Here is a 23561-nt window from a genome sequence, read left to right on the forward strand (position 1 = left end):
AAGTATCTTCATTGAGATGTTTGTGACTGAAGAGTTATTTGTTTTCGATTTGGAGAAAGAAAAGTGTTTCGAAGGCTCTTGCATAGCTTGCAACCCAAGTTTAAAATCCCTTTGCGCACTACATTGGCATGTGATATACTTTCTCTTTATGATACAGAGAAAGTGAAGTTACAAAATTATCTCTCTCATCACTGTCAAAAAGTGTGCCTTACAACTAACATTGGGACATTGAGTCAAAATTTGACTTATATGTCTCTAATGGCATACTTTATTGATAATGATTGGAAGTTGCAAAAGAGGACATTGAATTTTGTCAGGTTGAAGGTCATTCAGGAGAAATAATTGGTAGGGCTATTGAAGGCTGTTTGGATGCTTGAAAATTGCATCAAGTTTTTATTGTAATGGTTGATAATGCAACTTCTAATGATGGTGCAATTTTATACTTGAAAAAGAGATTAAATGTATAGAATAGTGAAAGACGGCTTGAAAGACATTAATGACTCAATTACAAGAATTCGTAATGCAGTGAAATATGTCAAGTCATCCTCTATGAGAAGTGAAAGCTTCAAAGCGTGCATTGAGCGGGAGAGCATCAACTATAAAGGGTTTGTTTGTTTGGATCTTGAAATTCGACATACTTAATGTTGGAGGCAGCATTGAAGCTTCGAGCGGCGTTTGATTTGCTAAAATTGCAAGATGATAAATATAGAAATAAGATGAATGAACAAATCTGACGGTGTGTCAATTTTACCATTCTTAAAAATATTCTATGATGCTACAGCATTTCTGTGAGTTTATATGTTTCTAGTAATAAATACATAAAAGAAGTCTTTAGCATCGGAAGAAAAATCAAGTTACATTGTGAAAATAGTGATGTGAGCATAAGGTTAATGGCATCTAAGATGCAAAGAAAATATGATAAGTATTGTAGAACTCCAAATATCATTAACATGATGTTAATTGTAATTGTATTTGATCCATGTCACAAGCTAGATTTTGTAAATTGGATTTGGATGTGTCCTTTGGTGTAGAAAAGAGAGGAAAACTCAAGTCAAAGTTGTTTACTTGCTTTAATTCCCTTTATAATCACTACAAAGGCAAAGAGAATGAGTCTCAAATTAATCAATATGCAATGATTAATAAAGAGGATATCCTAAATATTTATTTGCAGTCAATTGGACGTGATTCAGATGCGAAATTTAAACCTGACAGATATCTGAAAGAAGATTATAAGCCTAGAAACAAGTTGGTAGAGTTGGATATTTTGGGTTGGTGGAAGAAAAATTCAACCCGATTTCCTATTCTTGCAAGTATGGCTCGAGAAGTTCTAGTCATATTGGTTTCTACAGTTGCTTCTGAGAGTGTATTTAGTACGGAAGGAAGAATTATTGACCCTTATCGGAACTCCTTAACACCACATATGGTGAAATCTCTTGTATGCACTCAAGATTGGGTAATAGTTGAGCCTTTTGGACTAATTAAAAATTTTCAAGAAATTGAAAATGTTAAACAAGGTAATATACTTTTTTTTTTCTTATTGCTTGTTTATTACTAATTGTTAGTTTGCTATAATTAATGAGATATTTCTTTTATGTAAGAAGAAATTTTACAACAAATGTTGACACACGTTTCTTTAGAATATGATTAGAATATTATAATAGACCAAAATTGTGTTGGATTTAAATTAGTTTATTTTATTTTCATTTATGTTAGTGCTATATCATATCATGTTTTCAATGTTGTCATTGAACAAAAAGTAAGACAATACTTTAGTTTATTAGTACGTGCATATTTTATGATTCATGCAACTTTTAATTTTAATTTTTATGCGGGATGATTTAAAGCCTCTTTGATCTGAGAAAGGGAAGGGAGAGAGAAGGGGAGAAAGAGGGAGGGAAAAGAGGAGGGAGAGCATCAATACTAATAAACTAAAAGTATAGTCTTACTTTTTGTTCAATAATAACATTCAAAACATAATATGATATAACACTAACCTAAATGAAGCTAAAATAAGCTAAATCAAGTCCAACATAATTTTAACCCATTACAATATTCTAATCATCTTCTAAAAAAATATGTGCCAATATTTGTTGTAAAATTTCTCTCTACATAAAAAAAATCTCATTAACTATAAAAGAAACTAACAATTAATAATAAACAAACAATAAGAACAAAAATAAAAAGTATATTACCTTATTCATCTTTTTCAATCTCTTCAAAATGTTCGATTAATCCAAAAAAACTCTCTATTATTCAATTATGAGTGCATACAAAAGCTTCCACCACATGTGGTGTCAAGGGATAAGGCTCAATAATCTTTTCTCTCGTACTAAATGCGAAGCAACTGTAGAAATTGATATGGCTAGAACTTCTCAAGCTGCACATGCAAGAATAGGGAATCAGGTTGAATTTCTTTTCCACTCTTTTAGATACCTATCAAGCTCAAATTTAGCATCTGAATCACGTCCAGTTGATTGCAAATAAATATTCAGGATATCATCTTCTTCCTCTTTATTGATCATTGCATCTTGATTATTTTGAGACTCATCCTCTTTACATTGGTAGTGATTATAAAGGGAACTCAAGCAAATAAACAATTTTAACTTGAGTTCTCCACCCTTTTCTAGGACTCATCCAAAATTCAATTTACAAAATCTAACTTTGCAACGTGAATCAAGCACAATTGCTATTAACACGTTAATGACATTTGGAGTTTTCCAATACTTATCATATTTTCTTTGCACCTTGGACATCATTGACCTTGTGCTCAAATCACTATTTTTACAATACAACCTGATTTTTCTTTCAATGCTATAGACTTCTTTCATATATTTATTACTAGTAACATACAAACTCTAAAAAATACGCAATGTAGCATCATAGAATATTTTCAAGAATGATAAAATCAACTCTACATAAGTCCAATCATCATCTGTAGGCACACCATAAGATTTGTTCATCTCATTTTTATATTTATCATCTTGCAACTCTAGCAAATCAAAAGCCGCTCGAAGCTTCGATGCTGCTTCCAATATTAAATATGTCGACGAGTTTTGAGATCCAAACAAACAAGCCATTTATAGTTGATGCTATCTCGCTTTGAAGCTTTCACTTCTCATAGAAGATGACTTGACATATTTCACTGGATTACAAATTCTTGTAATCGAGTCATCAATTTCTTTCAAGCCATCTTTTACTATCAAATTTAAGATATAGGCCACAACAATGCATATGAAGATAGTCTCCCTTCAAAATTAGACTATTTCATGCATTTAATCTCCTTCTCAAGTATAAAATTGCACCATCATTAGAAGTTGCATTGTCAACCATTACAATAAAAACTTGATGCAATTTTCAAGCATTCAAACAGCCTTCAATAGCTCTACCAAGTATTTCTCCTAAATGACCCTCAACCCGACAAAAGTTCAATATCCTCTTTTGCAACTTCTAATCATTGTCAATAATAAAATATGCCGTTAGAGACCTATAAGTCAAATTTTAACTCGACGTCCAGGTGTCAGTTGTAAGGCACACTTTTTGACGATGTTAAGAGAGAATTTTGTAACTTCACTTCTCTATAACATGAAGAGAAAGTATATCACGGGCCAATGTAATATGCAAAAGGATTTTAAACTTGGATTACAATCCTTCGAAACACATTTGTTTCTACAAATTGAAAAACTAGCTCTTCAGTCACAAACATCTCAGTGAGGATACTTCGAGATACTGCTCGGTCAAACTTGGTAACACTCGGTGAAAATATAGGACCACTTGTTCCCCTTCTATCTGCATAGCACTTGTTCCCCCGCATATTTTATTTAACCATTGCAATTTTTACATCTCGCATACTTCTCTATACTTTCGACTGGAATGAATATTTCCATATCTATGATCGATTCTTTTGCCCAGAATATCCACTAGGTTGAGGAGGTAATGAGGGATTAGCAAGAGGGGCAGCAGCATTTGAATGCTTTTCTTCCTCACACATTTTTAATATGAGTATCAAAACTAATTGTAAATTAAATAACTAATTAAACAAAACCACACAAAAATTGAAGAATAATTACTAATAACCTTCTCACTTTTTGACTTTTTGCCATTTATATACCAATAAATCCACTTTGTTCATGCATTGCATTTTCACTTTGTTGTTGGACTCATCATGGTATGAATTCATAGTTACTTAGAGGTAATATGCAAACTTCATAAATAATACAAAGAATACCAACACAATGACTAATAGACTTAACCAACTTAGTGGATAACTCTTGCATATCAATCAATGTGTCTATGTACATTATTCAAGGTCTATGTTAACACATAGATTTCTATGCAAATAAACACATAAGAATACAAGAATTATTCATCAAAACATATAGGTTTGGTAGATAAACTAATAACAACCCTAAACCATAGATTAAAGCCAACTATAAAATAGCAGTACGGCCAAACATCACTCTCTTCAGCTAATCGTAGATCCACTACAAATTGGCAATAATTATTACTACAAGAATAAAGGATTTATTCGGCCAGAAGGGTAAAGGACATTGGAAATTTGGAAGCAATAACTGAAATTTAAAACAAATTTGGAAGCAATGCAGAAAAATAATTCATTGCAGTAAATAAAACCAGATATATCTTTGCAAATCAATTCCAAATTTCTAAACATAAAATCAAATACAAAACAAGCTTTTGCTCCCGTTCATGTTCACAAAATCAATTCCAAACAAGATCATTTTTTACTAATCAAGAGGCTACAAAATCTGAAAAGGTGAGACTCTTACTGTTTATGCAGCAGAAACAACAGCAACAGCTAGTTAGCTTTCTAAAATGCACACTTCAGGTTTATAAGGCTACAAAATGCAGGTTCTTGATGCACTTGCATCCTTGTAATGTAGAAGAGCTAAACTGTGAATTTACAGCATAAGGTACTGTAGTCCTCTTTAGCCTGTAAGTAAGTTCATTATGAAACAGAAAAAAAATAAAGCGTTACTAACATGTATACAACCATCGTTTCCAACCTTGTGTTGACGTTTTTACACCGAAATGATATATATAAATAAGAAAAAAACTAATTTAGAATTCAAGAATACTAAATTATACATGATAGTAGAGTGCATTTTTTCATGCTTTTGTTAAGCAGAGAAAAGATTTTAAAATAGATTCCACTAAGAAACTAACATTTTTTCCAGCCAAGAATTAGCCAAAATTATGAATAAAGGGTTAAGTTTTTAGATTATTATTAGAGAAGGAAATATCTAAAGAAATAAGTATATCAGGTAATGTTTTTTTCTCTACCAGTGAAATAGCTGTATTATGCACCACATTCTGCACCATGGTGAATTCTTGAAATTGAAGGGACTAGTTGTGCAGGTTAAATCCATTTGACTTATGTAAAATATAAACCATTAATCACTTGTATATAGGTCAACTATATTACTGCTAATAGAAGCCCTATTCAACTCATGGCGTATGGCTATTGACTCTGAAACAAACAAGAAAACAAAAAGAATATAGTAATTACATGATATTCTACAATGTTTTATAATATTACAGAAATCCAGCATATATTACCTTGACTTAACATCAAAAGGTTGAGCCAAAAGAGAAAAAAGAGGTGAAAAAAGAGAAAAAAAACATCCACAAGTATCATCCACCCATTAATAATAAGTTCAAAAGAGAAAAAACAAATGTGAGGCAAAAGTTCATTTTTCAATAGCAAGAAAAAGAGATGAAGCTACCTTGTCATTCATCTCTTTCAATGCTGTGCTTGCAGTCTCCTCTGGGAGTCTGGGTGTCAGGGTGTACTCAACAAATGCATAATCGTTGGAGAGTTCTAAGGTTTGTGAATGCGGTAGATGTTTCGGTGGGTTGTTTGTGATTTGGGTTATACCCGGTTCTCTTATTCTAGGTGTGGGTCGGGGTTTTTCGGCCCATACCATGATCCAAAAATATGTTTTTTTTTCTGACCAAAAACAATCTTTTATTTATTAGGGAACAAAAATTTTCATGATGGAGAATGGACATCAAACTGGTTGGCATTTGTGTATGCTGGCTAGAAAGTGGTTATATGAAACCGCTAGGAAGAGAAGAATGTGTGTATTAAGATATATGACAAAAAAAATCAAACTGGTTCGATTAAGGATAAAAATATTTTATAAAAAATCAGTTTTTTGTTTCAAAAATATTTTATATATAAATATATCATTTTATTGTATTTAATTTAATCATGGTTAAACTTCAGTTAAATCTTTAATCTTTTGAATTTTTCGTTCCATTAGTTTGATAACTGATTCAGTTTTCAAAATCTTAAAAATTTTTATATTTTCTACACTTTTAAAAATTAGGATATAATATATTCATTTATCTTCTTATTTCTGTTTTTTATTTTAGGCATAAAAAAATATTGTCCACGATTTTCTAATTTTTTTATTCTTTTATTATAAGTACTTTGGAATATATATTTAGCCTTTAGAATATTTAAAAAATATTGTTTATCATTATAATATTATTTATTAATTTATTTTCTTAATATATATATATATATTAGAGAGACTAATAAAATTATATTTAAACTACATAATTTTACCGGATAAAATTCAATCTTCTGGTACATTTGATATCTTGTTTTTTCTTTTTCTGTTAGTATTTAAATTACTAGTTAAATTTAAACTTAGGAAAGCTGAGATTACTAATTCACTAGTTAAATAAACAAAAAATTTGCATTATTATATTTTTTACACGATCATACAAATCGTGAAAGAGAAGTACAATAATTAATAATATAAAAAGAAATTATATTAAAATGTACTACATTCTTTTCTCTATGCTTACATAATTACATTTTCAAAGCCAACTGTATTATAAAATAAAATAAAATAAAGATAAAAAATATGGAGCATAAATTATAATAAAGGCAAATGGATTTACTCTTCACTAAGAAGAGCGGTTTGCTGGTTGTTCTCGATGTCATCATCACTTGAGCAACTATGATCATCGGGCTTCAGCAGGCAAGCAAAACAAAGTGAAATTATCTGAACAAAATTAATTTGAAAGATTTCAATGTGAGTGGAGAGTGACAACTATAAAAATTAAAGAATGTAGATATATACACTGTGGGAGAAGAAAGCAAGAATATGAAATGTGTTACCATGCATATTGATGCACATATAATACTGAAACCTTTGCAATCAAAAGGAGCATATGTAGATAGAAACCATGCTGAAACACCAGTTGTTAATTGTATGGTAAGCACTAATCACTAATAAGAATTTTTTAAAAGATTTTGTAAGTAGCTAGATAGCAAAGTTATTGTTCCACTTACAAGTCAAAGGAGTCATAGCAATAGGTGATGGTAAATGTGATATAGATTGTGTTCCACCAATAAAACTTTGTGCTTTTCCCTGCGGTATAATAGCATGAATGATTGTGAGAAGAGTATAATAATAAGAAAGATGTTGAAATATTATTGTTCCTTTATACGATGTTTTATTTGTGCTATTAGTTAATTGTTTGTTGCTTGGGATGATGTTGATTCATAAAGAAAGAAACCAAACCTGATTGACTGAGCTTGATGCTTTTGAGATAATAGCATATGTCTGTATAAAAAGAAATAATACCAATATTAGAACCTTATGGGATTATTAATAACATGATTGCATCATAGGAAGAGTCATCTACTACTTACAGCGGGTTTTACAAGGATATAGATGACACCAAAAGAGGCACTCAAGTATGGTACCTGTATTGGTGTCATGAATTCAATTACTTACAAAAAATAATAATAATGCAGATTGTAGAACTGGCAATAAGTAGTTTAAAAAGGTATATATATATATATAGGAAGTTGGCAAGTTTACTTACCCAAGATGCCCATGCTAATCCATAGAGCCATGCCTACATAGAATCATATATGCATAGAATAAGGTGTCAGCGACTCGAACTCAAAATCTCTTGATTAGAATATAAGATATTTATCATTTTGACTAATCTCATATTTGTTACTACTATATATATTTAATTTATAAAAATGTGGACTAACAGACACTTATTAATACACTAATATAAATAACTTACATATGCTATTGATGCAAGCAATGCAGAGCAAAGTATCACTTTCTCTCCAACCAGTGGATTTAGTATGGGAAGCACCACTATCTGGGAGCAAAAAATTGATTATAAGTTACTATGTCAAATAAAATTTTGTAAATAATTTTAGACAAGCTATATACTAACTTATGGACCTGAGAAAATATTGAACCAATTCCAACCATCATCAGAAGTTCTGAGAACTGATTTTTGTTGAAACCGAAAACGGCTTTCAAATAGTACTGCACAAAGAATTATCAGACTGTCAAGTACAAAACATAAAAACTTGGTACAATATGCTAAAGAACCAATTATCTGAAGAGCAATGTTAGGAGGCCAGCAACTTTGGTATTTTGTAACCATTAATTGGCCATCAATAGTGTTTTTAATGGTGTGAGATTATATCCAATGATAAGAAATCACTCACTTTTTTTTATGGTTAAGTGCTGGCCAAAAAACACAAAAGTTGCTGGCCCCTTAGACTTTTCCTTATCGTGAAAATATTTAATCTCAAGTTTTATTCAATTGCAAGCATACCAGTAAAACACTGTTTATGCCTGACATTCCCAACTTGTAAAAGAAGGTGACAATAGCCATGCCCCTCAATGTTGGACTGAAAAATGAAAATACAATTACTTAGAACTCAAGCACTGCACATTAAAAAAAAAAGACAAATGAATCCTAAAATTAATAACAACCTGAACATGACTATTTCTGCAGCTTTTCTCATAGATTTGTATCTCTGGTTGAGAAAATCAACTACCTTCATGCAGCATCCTGACTCATGATTCTTTCTCGGAGCAACTTTCACTGTCTCAATGAGGAAGAATTGCATATAAACAGGACAAAATATCAAGAGTGCTATTGAAACCTGAAACCAGTGAAGTGGTGTACTTTGTTACTAAGATTCATCCTCAATAGGAAGCATCCAAAAAGGGATTCACAATATGATATGAATATGCATAAAAAGGTAACTACAGATGTATAGTTATGCACCATGAAAATGTAGCTTTGGGGAAGAAACCGAGCAAGGAAATTCCCAAGAACATGTGAAGCAGAAAACAGGCCAGTAATCCAACCAAATACAGCTGCTCTTTTGCTTTCACTGATAACATCTGCCTAAGGACAGAGAGAATAAGTGTCTGTAAAAATTCTTTACTATTTTTCTTCCCATTTTTGGCCTATGTTCAATTATTCAAGAATAAATCTTACCACATATGCAGCAGAAATGCAGAAAATGCTCCCTTGACTGATTATAAATGAAATTGTTCGAAGAACATAGTAAGCATAGACAAATCCCTCAGATTGATTCCAGGCAAGTAAAGCTGCAACAAGAATAACAGTGAAAGGTGAATAAACAAATAACAAAATGTTGTAAGTAATGGTAAAAATATATCAACAGAAAACAAATGGAAAAACAAAACACAGTGTAATGGCATACCAAAAGGAATAATAGTAGTTGACATGGTAATGAGAAGCAAAGGCTTACGGCCATGTTCATCCGAAAGCTGACCAAGTAGTGGAAGAACCACCATCTTGAAAATTCCAACAACCTGCAAAAAAACATTACTACTCCAGTAATGCTACAATTCAATTAAGAAGAAAAATTACACAAAGACTTGTCCAATGAAGAACAAAATTGTTGGCAATATGAATATAGTGGACCAAATTAGAGAAGCAAGAGAGTATAATTAGGGGAAGAAAATTATTGATCCCACTATTTATATGAACTTTTTTTTACCAGCATAATAAATCACTACAGCCTACTAACTTCAAGTTAGTCAAGTGATTAGCAAACTCGACATCTTTCCAATGATCTTGGGTTCAAGTATTGAGATTGCAAAAACATATGCTAGGAAAGATAATCATCGCTTCTCGAACCAGATTAATAAGATCAATGCTACTCATCACTAACTAGTCTCCTTTAGACTAATGTTATTCTTCAATAATAGTATGATATTATCACACAGTTATGATATCAGAAGCAAAAGGCCAATAACATGCATAGGTCTTGAACTCTAGACTTTTCGAACATAGAACTCTAATACCATATCATGAAACCGCTCATCTTAAAAGTTTAACCTGATGGAAGAAGGCAACATTAATGATTATATTTCTAACACTTTTTTATCAAACAAATTAATAAGACTAAAAATAAAAGTAGACACAAATTTTAAAGTGCACAAGTAAATGAGAGAATGAGTAGTACCGTTTGTTGAAGGCCATTGATGTAAATGGCTTTGGAGCAAGTAGTGTGACGAGGACAGAGAGCAGAAGTGGTGACATCAACAAGAACAGAAACGGTCATTTCTTCAGCAACCCAATGGATGCTAAGTGGAAGCAGCAAGTGAAGCAAAGGCTTTAGCTCCCTTAGCCCACTCCACCATGCCATGTAGCACCTTAAGCTTAATTGGAGAACAATGTAATAATAATGTGGATGTGCCTGTTTGTTTCAATTTTCTAACTTAGGAATAGGTGGAACGTAAGGTGCTTATTTATATATTACAAGAGGAAGGTTATGCTTCACCTCATTATTCATTTGATTTCGGAATATTTTTAGCTACTTATGTAATTCTTATAATATTACTTAGCAAATATTTATTGGGGTAGAAAAATTAACCTTTGTTAGATTTTCTTTCTAATATCGTAAAGTATACCAAAAAGGGATATATATGAACAAAATTAGCCTAATAAGTTAATTGATGTGATGCAAGACAGAATAACATTGTTGAAAAACATATATTGGGATGGTAACCACAGAGGAAGAAAGATTGAAGAGCCTTCAACTACTCTTTGTCGTGTCCATTTCACCGAGTAAAGTTTGCAGCTTGGCTGCATGTGAAGTGAGGGGATAAACTATGGATTTCTTACCTCCATTTTTTGTTTTTCTTTTTTGCTTTTTTTTTTGAAAAGGATATTGTATGTAAAATAATATAGATTAAAGTATACTTTTGTTTTTAAAATTTATTAAAAATTTTAAAAATATTTTTAAATTTTATTTAATTTTAATTTTGTCTTAAAAATTTTTTATGTGCATTAAATTTATTCTTAATGACTAATTTTTTAAAAAAGATATGATGAATTTAAGAATAATTTTATAAAAATAATCTTTAATATAAGTAAATTAAACAAATTTATTATATATTATTATTAGATTAGTCTTAAATTTTTTAAAATTTAATTATCAAAAGTATATTTGATGTAAGTTGAAAACTTTTTAGACAAAATTAAAATAAAATTAAATTTAACGATATTTTAAAATTTTTGATGAATTTCAAAGACAAAAAATTATAATTTATCCAATAATATATTAATATCACCTTTAGTTTGTATTATCTTGCACTACTAGCTTTCCCAGCTAAAAATCCCCCATAACTATAATTTTCGTAAAAAACAAAAAATTGCATATATCTATCCGATTCTGCCATATATTTATTCATAATAATCTTACAATATAAGAAGATAAAATTATTGCTTCATTGGCGGTTTTGATCGCTAAGCTGCACGAAGCATGCCGTTTCCATTTATCACATTATTATTATTATTCCTGAAAGTCAAAATGTATGCTATGCTGCATGAAATAGCCTGCCTCACTACTTTTCAATTTTAAATAGCAAGATGTAAATGATATTTAATGAATTTGCGGTATGTATTTTTATTTCTCAATTTGTATTTTAGAATACACAAAATATATGTAAGAAAATCATACGGAGGACAAAATTATCTATCGATAATTTAATGAGTATATATAATGTATATTCTGTTGGTCACGTTTATCTTTCTATTAATTGAAATAAATTCTATTTCTATTAAGAGTTAAGACTAAAAAAGGGTCAATGCATGTCATATTTTATTTTAATTTGACGCTATACATTCATTAAAGTGGTTATAAAGGTAATAATATTTTTTTTTTGTGACTAAAATTAATAATATATGTGAAATTACTTTAATATTTTTAATATAAGATAGAAATTAAAAAACAAAATCTACATCAAACAGAATACACGAAAATAAATTAAAATCTAAATTTAGAGAAATTCTAAATGTTAATATACAAAAATGTCCATATCTCAACAAAGGAAGAGTTCCATATCCTAACGTTGCGTCAGACTCCCTAATTTCTAATCTCAAATAAGAAAAAAAATTGTGTTGATGGATCCCTAATCTTAAATGAGGCTCACACAAATTTTAAAATAAATAAATAAATAAGTGGCTAAAGCCACCGGAAAGAGAGAGAAGCTTCGTTCAGCAGCACAGAAAAAAAAATGGAAAAAATGACATGATATTTTAATTTGGTTGAACTGGTAAATTTACTCTATTTTTTTATGAGATTTTAGTATATAATTTTTAGTATATAGATAAATATTAGGATATAACTTGCTAATAGTATTATCTTCTTTTTTGTATGATTTGAAATACTCACTTTGTAGAGGGTTTATATTGATTTTATCAGTTTTAACGATATATTTTGTCGATTGTTGAGATGCCCTAGTGCTACTAGAAGGACTGATTGTGTATCCATTATTTTGATAGTGGAAGATTTTACTGGATTAGGTCCTGTGGGATTTTTTTCCCTTCTTTTGGAAGTTTTTTATCGATAAAATTCTGGTGTCTGATTATTTAATTTCTGTGATTATATTGGTTGCTTGGAGTATCTTTGGTATTGCCTATTTAATCGCACAGGTTACGGAAAAATTATTTTTGGCGCTTCTGCTGTTAAACAGGTTCTTATTGAACCTCCTTAAAAGTTGAGTCTGATAGAAGCATTTATACGGAAGAAAGACAGAGACGGAAAGACTGGAACTGAAAGACAGAGACTAAGAGACAGAGATTGAAATAAATCTCAGTATTTTGTTTGGTGCAAAATGGGAGACAAAAATTGAAACAAGAATGAAACTCTAATTTAATTTGCACAAAGGATAAAATTGAAATTAATTAATTGAAATAAGTGTATTTTATGTATAAAATGTTATTAAAGTTTCAGTCTCCATATCTAAAAACTTTAGTCTCCTGTGTCCCTATATTTTGGAAGTACTGAAATACTGAAATTTTGGAGACAGAGACAAAAATTTTAGTATCAGTTTCTGAACCAACAAATATGATACTGAATCTCTGTCTCCCAGTCTCTGTCTCAGTACTTTAAAACAAACGCTACCTTAAGGAGGTGAGGAATTTAAAAGTATTTTTAAATAGTCAGGAACAAAAATATCTCCAGGTCAAAAGGTCAGGAACCTATTTGTTCTTTTCTCTATTTTATTTTAACTTGGTATGTACATTCATTAATGTGGTTATAAAGGTAATAATATATGTGTAATTATTTTAATATTTTTAATGTAGGATAGAAATTAAAAAATTAAATCTATATCTGACTCTTATTTAATATTAGAGACATTTGAAAAGATGGTAAATAGAATCTCCATGATATTTTCGCTATCATTCCAAAAGATGTCAAACAGCGTTTGAATGCTTATAATTCAGATTCGAATGCTGGAGAGAGTTCAGGTTGGTCGTGAGGTGTGGCATCTTCTAAACTCTACTCAGTTAGGAGTGGATACAGTTGGCTAGCCAAAAGAAAGTTTGACTGGAATGAGCATGATAATTGGTTGTGGGTATGGCGACTGCATATTCTTGAGAAGTACAAGTTCTTAATTTGGCTCAATCTTCATAATGCTATTCCTACGGTAGAGTTTCGTTTGAGTCGTGACTTAGTTTTATCTAGCACCTGTCATCGGTGTCAGAATGGTTCTGAATCCATTTTTCATTGTCTTCGGGAGTGCCCTAGTGCCAAGGAGGTCTGGAACCTTTTAGGCCTGTATTCAGATAACTCGGATTTATGTTATTGGCTCTACAGAGGTGCAAGGAGTAGAAATATTTTTCTTTTCTTTTCGACCATCTGGTGGATTTGGAGAAGCAGGAATCATGACTTATTTGATATAGATGATTCTTGGAGTGCTAGTAAAGTGGTGAGTTTGATTCGTAGTTCAGTAAGGGAGTTTTACACTAGTTTTGCTGTGCATCAATCTTTGTCTTCTCCTTCGCTTTGTTTGCATTGGGTTCCACCTCCACTTCATTCTATTAAATTGAATTGTGATGCTAGTTGTTTTGCGCTCCTTTTGACTATGCTAGTTTTGGTTGTATCATTCACAATCCTGATGGATGTTGGTTGAAAAGTTGCACGGGAAAAATCGAAGTGTGCAGTATTCTTTTTGCTGAATTGTATGCAATTTGGAGAGGTTTACTTCTTGCTTGGGAGAGTGGATTTCGTGAGGTTATTTGTGAAACAGACTGTTTAGAAACTCTTTTCTTGGTAAACCAAAGAATGCTTGGTAAAGATATTCCGGAATGGAATTTGGCAAAGCATATATAGGAAGTTATGAATTGGATTGGAAAGTCTCTATTCTTTTAATTTAGAGGAATGCAAATAGTGTTGCAGATTGTATGGCTAATTCAGTTATTTCTGGCGCGGACATTCACTCGAATTGGAGCTAACCATGGAGTGAGCTTCAACATCAAATAGATTTAGATATAAATCTAGCCAATTAATTTAATTTTGTCTCTATTTTCTTTTTTTTTTATTTAGTCACCAAAAAATCTACATCAAACAGAATACACGAAAAAAAATTAAAATATAAACTTAGAGAAATTCTAAATGTTAATATACAAAAATGTCCATATCTCAACAAAATAGAGTTCTATATCCTAAAGTTGTGTCAACACTTGTATGTAATGACTCCTTATCTTTATAGAAGAATAAGAAAAAGAAGTTGATCACAACAATAACAAATATCTACACGGTCTTGATGCTATGATGAACCCAAGACGAAGTGGAATTAAAATGGAGCGTGAGTTTAGGGATGGCAACGGGAGAGGAGAGATATCTTTTTGCTTTTTATTTTTGTCTTTAAATGTGTTTTCTGTCCTTGTTTTAATTTTCGTTGTGGTTTTAATTTTTATTGTGGAAGAATATTATTTTCCATATTAATATTATAAGTATGAAGAGTAGTTTATAAAATTAGTTTTACATCAAAAAAAGTAAAGAAAAACGAGGAGTTTATAAGATAAGAGTCTCGTTAATTTACTATCTCAAGGTTTTGATTCGGATGTAGTGTAGAGGGTTTCATCTCCTATCTTTCTATATTGATATGAGGGGGATTGGGATTTATGAATTCTGCCTTTCTAAGGTGACTCTATATTTAAATTCAAATAAAATATCAAAAAATCAAAACGAATAAGAATAGAAATTCAACTTTTATATTTTAGTTTAAATTTCAAAAAATCTATATTTTTATAAACTTATGAATTTAAAACGGAACAATAAACGATTCCTAAAAATTCATTAACAATTATCCTTTGATTCATTAGCAATTTAGCATCTAAAGAATTATTATCGGAACTTTTGAGATTAAAAAAGTTAATATAAAATATATTCCTCCAAATTGGCATAAGAATTAAAACTTAAATTTTTTCATAGTCAAAAGTAATAGATAGTTATACATTATAAAATAACTAATTATATTTTTACAATATGTAATTTGAGAAATAATTGAAATACTATATCAATTAAATTATTATTTAATTTGTGAAATTAAATATAAAATTTATATTTTGATGATTGTATGCTAAAAAAATCTAAATTTAATTAATATAATATTTTAATTATTTATCAAATTGTATATTGTATAAATATAATTGGTCATTATATATTTTATAACTATATGTTACTTCTAATTATGAATAATTCATGTTTTAACTTTTATGTCGCATTGGAGGATTATATTTTATATTAATTTTTGCAATAAAATTCAAGTAATAATTTTTTATACACTAATGAGTCAAATGATGATTTCTAATAATTTTTTTGGAATCATTCTGCCTTATATTCATAAATTTATAAATTATAGATTTTTTAAAATTTGAACTAAAACACAAAGTTGAATTTTTATTTTTATTCGTTTTGATTTTTTTGATATTTTATTTGAATTTAAATGAGGGATATTTTTTATTAACATTTAATCTGTATTAATAGTAAATCGAATCAACTTGATTCGATTTATATGTATATGCTGTAGAAATAGTAAATCCAATAAACTAGATTCGATTTGCATTGAAAAAATGTAAATCAAATTTTGTTGCTTCAATTTACATATAGTTACTTTAGGACATATATGTAATCTATTTTATTTTAGGATATTGATGTAATATTGATTCCCATTTAGTTTGTTTGTGTGATTTATTCAGAAGCCAAGAAGGTTCTGGTAGAAATTCATAGATTTTTCCAGCGAACTGTATATCAGGGATATGTGGTTCACGAATTTTAGTTGCAGAGGGTTTCCTACACTTTCCTTCATTATTTTCTTCTTTCAATAAAATGAAAAGAAAGGAAACTATGGCAGGCTGTAGGCATGGGTAAATTCAGAACATTAGTCACATTAGAGTAGCACTAAGTTCACAACAAATCTATAATAAGGCCACAGCAAGTTAGTTACAAATGAGAACCAAATCTTCAAAGTTAGTTACATGTACTAGTTTACGTGCAATCCAGAATCCACCATACTCTTCTTTCAATTTTTATAGAAATATAAAAGTTGCATTTGCATCTCCAATGTTTAAAAGTTATACTCTGGTAATATTGATTTTTAAACATTTTATTTAGGTAACTTGCCTACCAAATAAATATTTTGTAACAATAACAACATGGACATGAACATTGATCAATTACTTATGTAAGATGACATATCATATCTAAGTAGTGAGAAAATTAAGCAAACTTCCACTTGAAAGCATAATATCAAATTCTATTTCAAGATCTTACACATCCATATCCATATGATAGTAATGTCAATTATGTGTAGGATAAATAATTAATTGTTGCCAACCATTATTTCGATTATGTAAGGTGCTTTTCTGGACCATAACCAAAGAATATTAAATAGGATTTTGCTATTTCAACAACGAAAAATTAATTTGACAATCAACAACTATGTTCAATATATAGAATGACAAAAGTTACGTATTTTACACGAGGAAAAAGTTGATATTTTACCCCAATAATAAGATGTGTTTGTGTTCTCAACAATTAAAGAAAAAATGTGTAGTTTTTTATTTGATTTTTCTCCCTCATTTCTTCTTCTCCAAACTCGATCCTTTTCTTTCCTCTGTAATTGTTTTTGGTCTATTATTGCAAGGACGACAGCCTAGTGACCAAAGTAGTAATGTGTTTGAGGCATTGGACGACGTTGTTGAGGTTAGGTGAGATTGCCATTCAGAGAAGAGGAAGATGAGGGAGATGGCTGGGCATGGTCTTCCACGGGTTGTGCTTGCAAGCCATGGTTGAAGGTGGATGGTGCTGCCACGGGCTATGCTTGAAGGCAGTTAGGGGTGGAAAGTGGAAACATGCCAGTTTTACCCTTAACAAGCTAGCCTTGTAGTAAAATTTATTGGTCCGAGCCTAACTTGCAGTCTGCTGTTTAAAGTATTAAGCTTGATTTGACGTGACCTGAATTTTGCTAAAAAGTCTGATCATTTAAAAAAAAAAACAAGATAAATAAATAAACTAGTAAAATCATATATATATATATATATATATATATATATATATATATATATATATATTAAAGACATAACTTAGTGTAAGGCATTCATGGGTCATGCTGAACATAAAAGGACAAACCTAGATAACATGCATTGGTGTTTGTAAATTATAAATTTGTAATAAAGAGTAGAAGCTTGTAACATAATTTACACAATGAACAGTAAAGGACATGAACTTGAATAGGTGGCTATAACAACGGAAAAAAAAACCTTATAATTATGTGATTTAATACTTGTAACCCTTAAAAAAAGCTTCTAATCAGCGATCAATTTTCAAACACAAGTATCTTTTAGGTAATCAAATACGACGCTTTGAGGATCTTAATGTGTAATGATTTGGTCCATCACACGATAAGTACACGGAGATATGTGAAAATTATACAATGAATTTTATAGCATAGTTATAATTGTCAAACCCATTCCCTCATTGTTGATTTAGGGTTTTTGTATTAAATATATAAATATATGAGAATCAAATAACACTAGTACCATTTTAAACAATTGTTTTGAAAAACCATATTATCAAGATTTTAAAGTAGGTGTAGATGATGTTCCAGAAAGACAGCTTAATGTTGTTTCCATGTCCTCTTAGCAAGGGAAGTGGTGCATTTAATCTTCCGAATAGTAATGTCTTGCGGCTAAAGTGTAGTTACAAATTATAATGGTCTGATACAAAAATTCCTCCAGAAACTATAGTGTATAATAATTGGGGGAGTTAAATTATATATGGTCTTCTGAAATCTCACACCATGAGAATAAGGTTTATTTTAGTCAATAATGAATAATATCAACCACACCATCCAATTGTCTTGTTAACCGTGAAACCAGCTCCAGAGGGCTGAGACTGTGGCTGCTGAGGAGGTCTGGGCTCTCTTGGTTTGGCAGGATCAACAAATATAACCCATCCATCAATAAATTTAGCATTCATTCCGGCTCTCGCCTTTTCAGCATCTTCTATGGTCGCATAAGTTACAAATCCATATCCCTTTGATCGTCCAGAGGCTCTATCGGTTATAACCTTTGCTGTCGATCAAGATGAGTGAAGGTTAGGAATGATATCCAGCAAGCTAATACATAAGCATGTAGAAGAATCAAGTATTGCAGGAGAAATGCATTACCTTCAAGCAGCTGCCCAAAAGGAGAAAACGCTTCAGTAAGTTTTTCATCTGTTGTCAGTCTTGAAAGACCTGTTCAAAATGCCAAATACATATAAAAGTTACATACAGAACTATGTAAATTCCATTATACTGGATATTTATATTAGAAGCTTCGCCAATTATAGTCTTACATGATCCACCTAACAATTCCCTACAGAAAATGGTGCTAAAAAGAAAATGGACCTTTGTGAACTACAAGCCAATAGAGTAGAAGAAATTCACAGTTTCAGAGACCAAAACATGGCCTTTCATGAAGTCCTACAGCCCTACTAATAAAATACATTTCATGAGAGTGAAACTTATCTTACTTCTTTGTATATTTATATTCTAATAATTCTGTCTCCTAATCATATAAATATTGTAAAGTGAGTGATCCAACTTTAAAAGACACAAATTAAGCATTGTATCTGTGTCTTGTCACGCAAGATGTGCGAGCACTAGCTTTAGTAGTGTTTGTGGGAAAACTCTTTAAGAGCATCATCTCCTGTCAAAGTTAATGAGTTAACAACATATCCTTCTCATTACATTTAGAGTAATAAATAAGACGCAACAGTTCTATTCAATTATCTTCCTCGGATCCCCTTCCCCTTGAACTTTGGCTTTGTATAGACACTAGTAGACTAGTACCTGTATTGATAAAGATTACACTTCAATGTTCCAGGTTGGTTATAAAAGTCGCCACATAAAAATGCAATGCATTCAAATACTATTCTACTGTTCTTGAAGGCTACATTGGAGTACACAATAATACTTCAGGGTCCAAGTTCGAAACTGTTGAATCCAACAAATTAAAGGAATCAAGACAGAAGAGCCCTACAACTTCAAACCTCCTTTTATCAGGGATATAGAAAAATACCACAATTTCACGAAAAAAGCTAGCCTCAAAGCTTAATATACAAGTATCTATCAGATGCAAATCATAGTTGCTAAGCCTACCCATCTAGCGCAACATAATCATTAATCATAACTGATTGCCCTGTCCAGATTGAAGATAATTTAGGGTCTCAAGAAAGCTAATTTGACAATTCTAGAAGCGAAAACGGAATAAGGAAAACACGGAAATGAAGGTTTCAATAGTGACAATCATGTTATGGAAACGATCAATTTATAATTAATAAGATGAACAAGCAGAAGAGGATTGGAGTAAATTACTGACCGCTGATGAAGAGTTTTGGGGAAGTAAGAGTCGAAGTGAAACGAGTAGAGGTGAAGTGGGAGGCCACAACAAAAGAAGACTGGCGGAGAAATCGTTGAGCTCCACTGAAGAACGCCATCATCACCAAAACCCTAAACTCAAACCCTCACTAGTCCCTTCACTTCCCACTTCACACTTCACGCTTCACACTTCTTACCTTTCAACTATCCCTAATTCCCTTAAACCCTTATTTTTAAATTAATAGGGATGGCAATAAGTAGCATAGGTTTGGGTTTAGATCCAAATTCTAATTTTACTTGAGGATTGATATTTTTATATAAACCTAATATGATTGAGAATATCTCAATCTTAATTTTACACATTCTTAACTTATGGTTACGGTCTGATTCAGACTATTTGTGGGCTGACTCGACCCACGAATAATCCGACCCAAAAAATCGGATACGATATGAACAGTGCATATTTGAATTTGAATCGAGGGATGTTGATGTATAAGGAACAGAAATTTAGATAATTATTATGATTTCTCTGAAATAAACAAAAATTTAATCATTAAAGTAAAAGAAACAGCAAAAGAAAAAATCATTATATAAATAAATAAATAATAATAAAAGCAAGGTCCAAGGCTCTGAGCATCAATGACTAGGGAGGTCAGACATGATTAAAAGCTCAAAGAGTTGTTTCCTTAGTCATATGTTTGTGGTGTGATTGTGTCAAGTAATCTTTGAGACAGAACACTTAGAGTCGAGACCAAGTGCGTTTAACAGAATATGTAAAAGGCTTTGAGCACCACTGTCTGGGAGTAATTGAAAGAAAAATCAGAACTCAAAGAGAGTTCCCCAGTTAAGTGCTTGTGGTGTTTTGGTGTCAAGTAACTCTTGAGACAAAACATTTAAAGTCACGGCTAGGCTCAAGGTGCAAAGCACCAAAGAAAAAAATGAATAAATAAATAAATAAATAAATAAAAATTAAAGTAAATTTTGCTGTGTTCAAGGATTAAACTGAAGTATAAAAGATCAGAGAATTCATAATATTATCTGGATTCTAAATCCGAATGACATTAACATTCTTCTGATTCAAAGGAGAGTGAGATGCCAAAACTATTCATGATTGCAATTGTAAACCCCACTATGAGAAGAGACATGAGCTTAATCGAACTCTCATTCTCATGCAAATTCACATCCTAAGCTTATATTAGTTTTGGTTGCTTGAGGACAAGCAACAGTTTAAATTTGGTGTTGTGACGCGTGAGCATCTTTCCTATCTTTTCCTAGTGAATTTGCATCTAAATTGTTGAGTTTAATAAAGAATTAATTATCTTTTAGCCAATATGGATGCTACTTTGAGTCTTTTGCAATTTTGTTTATTTTAGGTAGCATTCGACAGGATTTGATGGAGTTTCTGCAGCTCAAGAATCAAAAGAGATTTCAGCGAGGAGCGACGCGTACGCGTGACTGACGCGTACGCGTGATTTGGAGTTTTCCATGGCGACGCGTGCGCGTGACTGATGCGTACGCGTGATTTGAAGATTTGTTCAGCGACGCGAACGCATGACCGACGCATCCGCGTGACTTGCGGAAGAGACAATCGATGCGTACGCGTGACTGACGGGTACGCGTGACTGACGCGTACGCGTGACTGACGCGTACGTGTGACATGCGCCACGTGCAGAAAACGTAGAAACCACTAGGGGTGATTTTTGGGCCCCATTTTAGCACCCAAGTTAAGCGCAGATCTAGTGAAGCCAAGTGGTCCCCACGTTACAAGACGCGGAGTAGTTAGTTAATTCTGATTTAAATTCAAATTTGATTTTAAAATAGAAAAAGATATTATCTTAATTTAAAATATTATATTTTAAATTAATTAGAATTAGTTATAAAAAGGGGAGACTTCTCTTCTATTAGGGACATTACATTAGAGGAATTCCATTAGGGAATTCTATACAAATTTACATTCTACATTTCATGAGCAATTAAACCTCCACTGTTAAGGTTAGGAGCTCTGTCTATTTGTATGGATTGATTTTATTACTTTTTCTATTTTAATTTATGTTTTGGATTTATATTTAAGAATTGTTTTCGTTCTTTATCTTATGAATTTGGGTGGAACAGAAGTATGACCATCTTTCTATTTGAGTTCTTGTATAACTTGGAAAAGCTCTATACTTGAACAACAGTTTGAAAACATATTCTCCTAAATTCTAATTATCTGGATTTAACAGGATACGTGACATATAATCCTTTTATTCTTTGGATAATTAGAGTTTTTGTGGCATGCAAACTAGAATTTGATCATGTACCCTTTAATTGGAATTAATTGACCAAGGAATTGGCAGTTAATGAATTTTAGAGGAGACTAGGAAGGTCTAAGGAATTAAAGTCTAGTCACATATAGTTTGCCATAAATTAAATCCTACAAAATTAAAATAGTTAGTAAGAAAAGTTAATCCGAAAAAATAGATAACTCTAAAACCTTAACTGTTTTTCCATATTTTATTTTTAACTTAATTACTTGCGTACCTGCCTTATGATATTTTCAACTTAACCTTTTAAACATCTCAATATCAAAACCAATTTCTGCTTGCCTAACTAAGCCAATCAATCAATCATTATTGCTTGATCCATTAATCCTCGTAGGATCGACCTTACTCATGACCCGGTGTACTTGCCGGTTAGTAGTGTGGGTTGTAAAATACCGCACCAAATTTTTGGCGCCGTTGTCGGGGATTGACTGTGATTAACAACTATTAGTTGTTTGATTGTTTAGATTAGGCGTTTTAATTTTAATTTTATTTAAAAAAAATTGTTTTATTATTTTTCGAAAAAAAAACAAAAAAATTAAAAATTCCCTCGTTTTTTTGTTTTTCTTCGTTGATAACCCCTTCCCCGTTTTATTTTCTTTGTTTGTTTTTGTTTTATTTTTCATTTTTTTCTTTTGTTTATGTCTTTTATTTTTTTCGTTTGTTTTTGTTTTAATTGTTTACGTTTCTTTCTTTTTCGTGAGTACCCCTCTCCTGTTTCGTTTTCTTTTTCTTTTTTTTTTAATATTTAGTTTTTTTTTTAAATAAATAAATAATATATATATATTTTAGTATTAATATTTTTCCTTAATTCCTAAAATTTAGTTTGGTGTCCCCGTAGTAATTTTTTATCTTAAAAAAAAAAGAAATTTTGTTCTATCTTCTTTGCTTTCCTGTTTACCACATGGTGCGTTTAATCCTTTTTGGTGTTTTGTGATACGGAAAAATAATGGAGAGAGATCACATGGATTACTACTCACACCCAAGTAGTGATTCATATTATGGTGCATGGAAGAACTATCCAAATTTTGGTTGGCAGAGTCAAAACCAAAGAAATTTCAATATTCCATGTTCCAACTATTAAGAGCCACCACCTCCATATTCATACCACGAACCATGATGAGCGGATAATTTATACGCTTTTTGGCATTGTTTTTAGGTAGTTTTTAGTGAGTTCAAGCTACTTTTAGGGATGTTTTCATTAGTTTTTATGCTAAATTCATATTTCTGGACTTTACTATGAGTTTGTGTGTTTTTCTGTGATTTCAGG

The 23561-nt window shown here is 31.1% G+C and overlaps 2 protein-coding genes across 2 annotated transcripts; both read right to left on the reverse strand.

Moving 5' to 3' along the window:
- Positions 1-6765: 6765 nt before the first annotated feature.
- Positions 6766-10561, reverse strand: LOC130950897 (uncharacterized). Its single transcript, XM_057879497.1, has 14 exons — positions 10298-10561; positions 9530-9641; positions 9301-9413; positions 9085-9207; positions 8787-8959; positions 8626-8701; positions 8244-8330; positions 8077-8157; positions 7864-7896; positions 7688-7741; positions 7557-7598; positions 7325-7403; positions 7151-7221; positions 6766-7034 (listed from the first exon to the last, which is right to left on the reverse strand). The coding sequence occupies exons 1-14, from the start codon at positions 10478-10480 to the stop codon at positions 6927-6929; spliced, it is 1335 nt and encodes a 444-aa protein (XP_057735480.1). The 5' UTR covers positions 10481-10561; the 3' UTR covers positions 6766-6926.
- A 7678-nt stretch (positions 10562-18239) lies between these two features.
- Positions 18240-20229, reverse strand: LOC130950773 (organelle RRM domain-containing protein 2, mitochondrial-like). Its single transcript, XM_057879356.1, has 3 exons — positions 19993-20229; positions 18798-18866; positions 18240-18702 (listed from the first exon to the last, which is right to left on the reverse strand). The coding sequence occupies exons 1-3, from the start codon at positions 20111-20113 to the stop codon at positions 18467-18469; spliced, it is 426 nt and encodes a 141-aa protein (XP_057735339.1). The 5' UTR covers positions 20114-20229; the 3' UTR covers positions 18240-18466.
- Between the last annotated feature and the right edge of the window lie 3332 nt (positions 20230-23561).

Source organism: Arachis stenosperma, chromosome 9 (genome assembly GCF_014773155.1).
Source record: "Arachis stenosperma cultivar V10309 chromosome 9, arast.V10309.gnm1.PFL2, whole genome shotgun sequence".
Classification (NCBI taxonomy): Eukaryota; Viridiplantae; Streptophyta; class Magnoliopsida; order Fabales; family Fabaceae; genus Arachis; species Arachis stenosperma.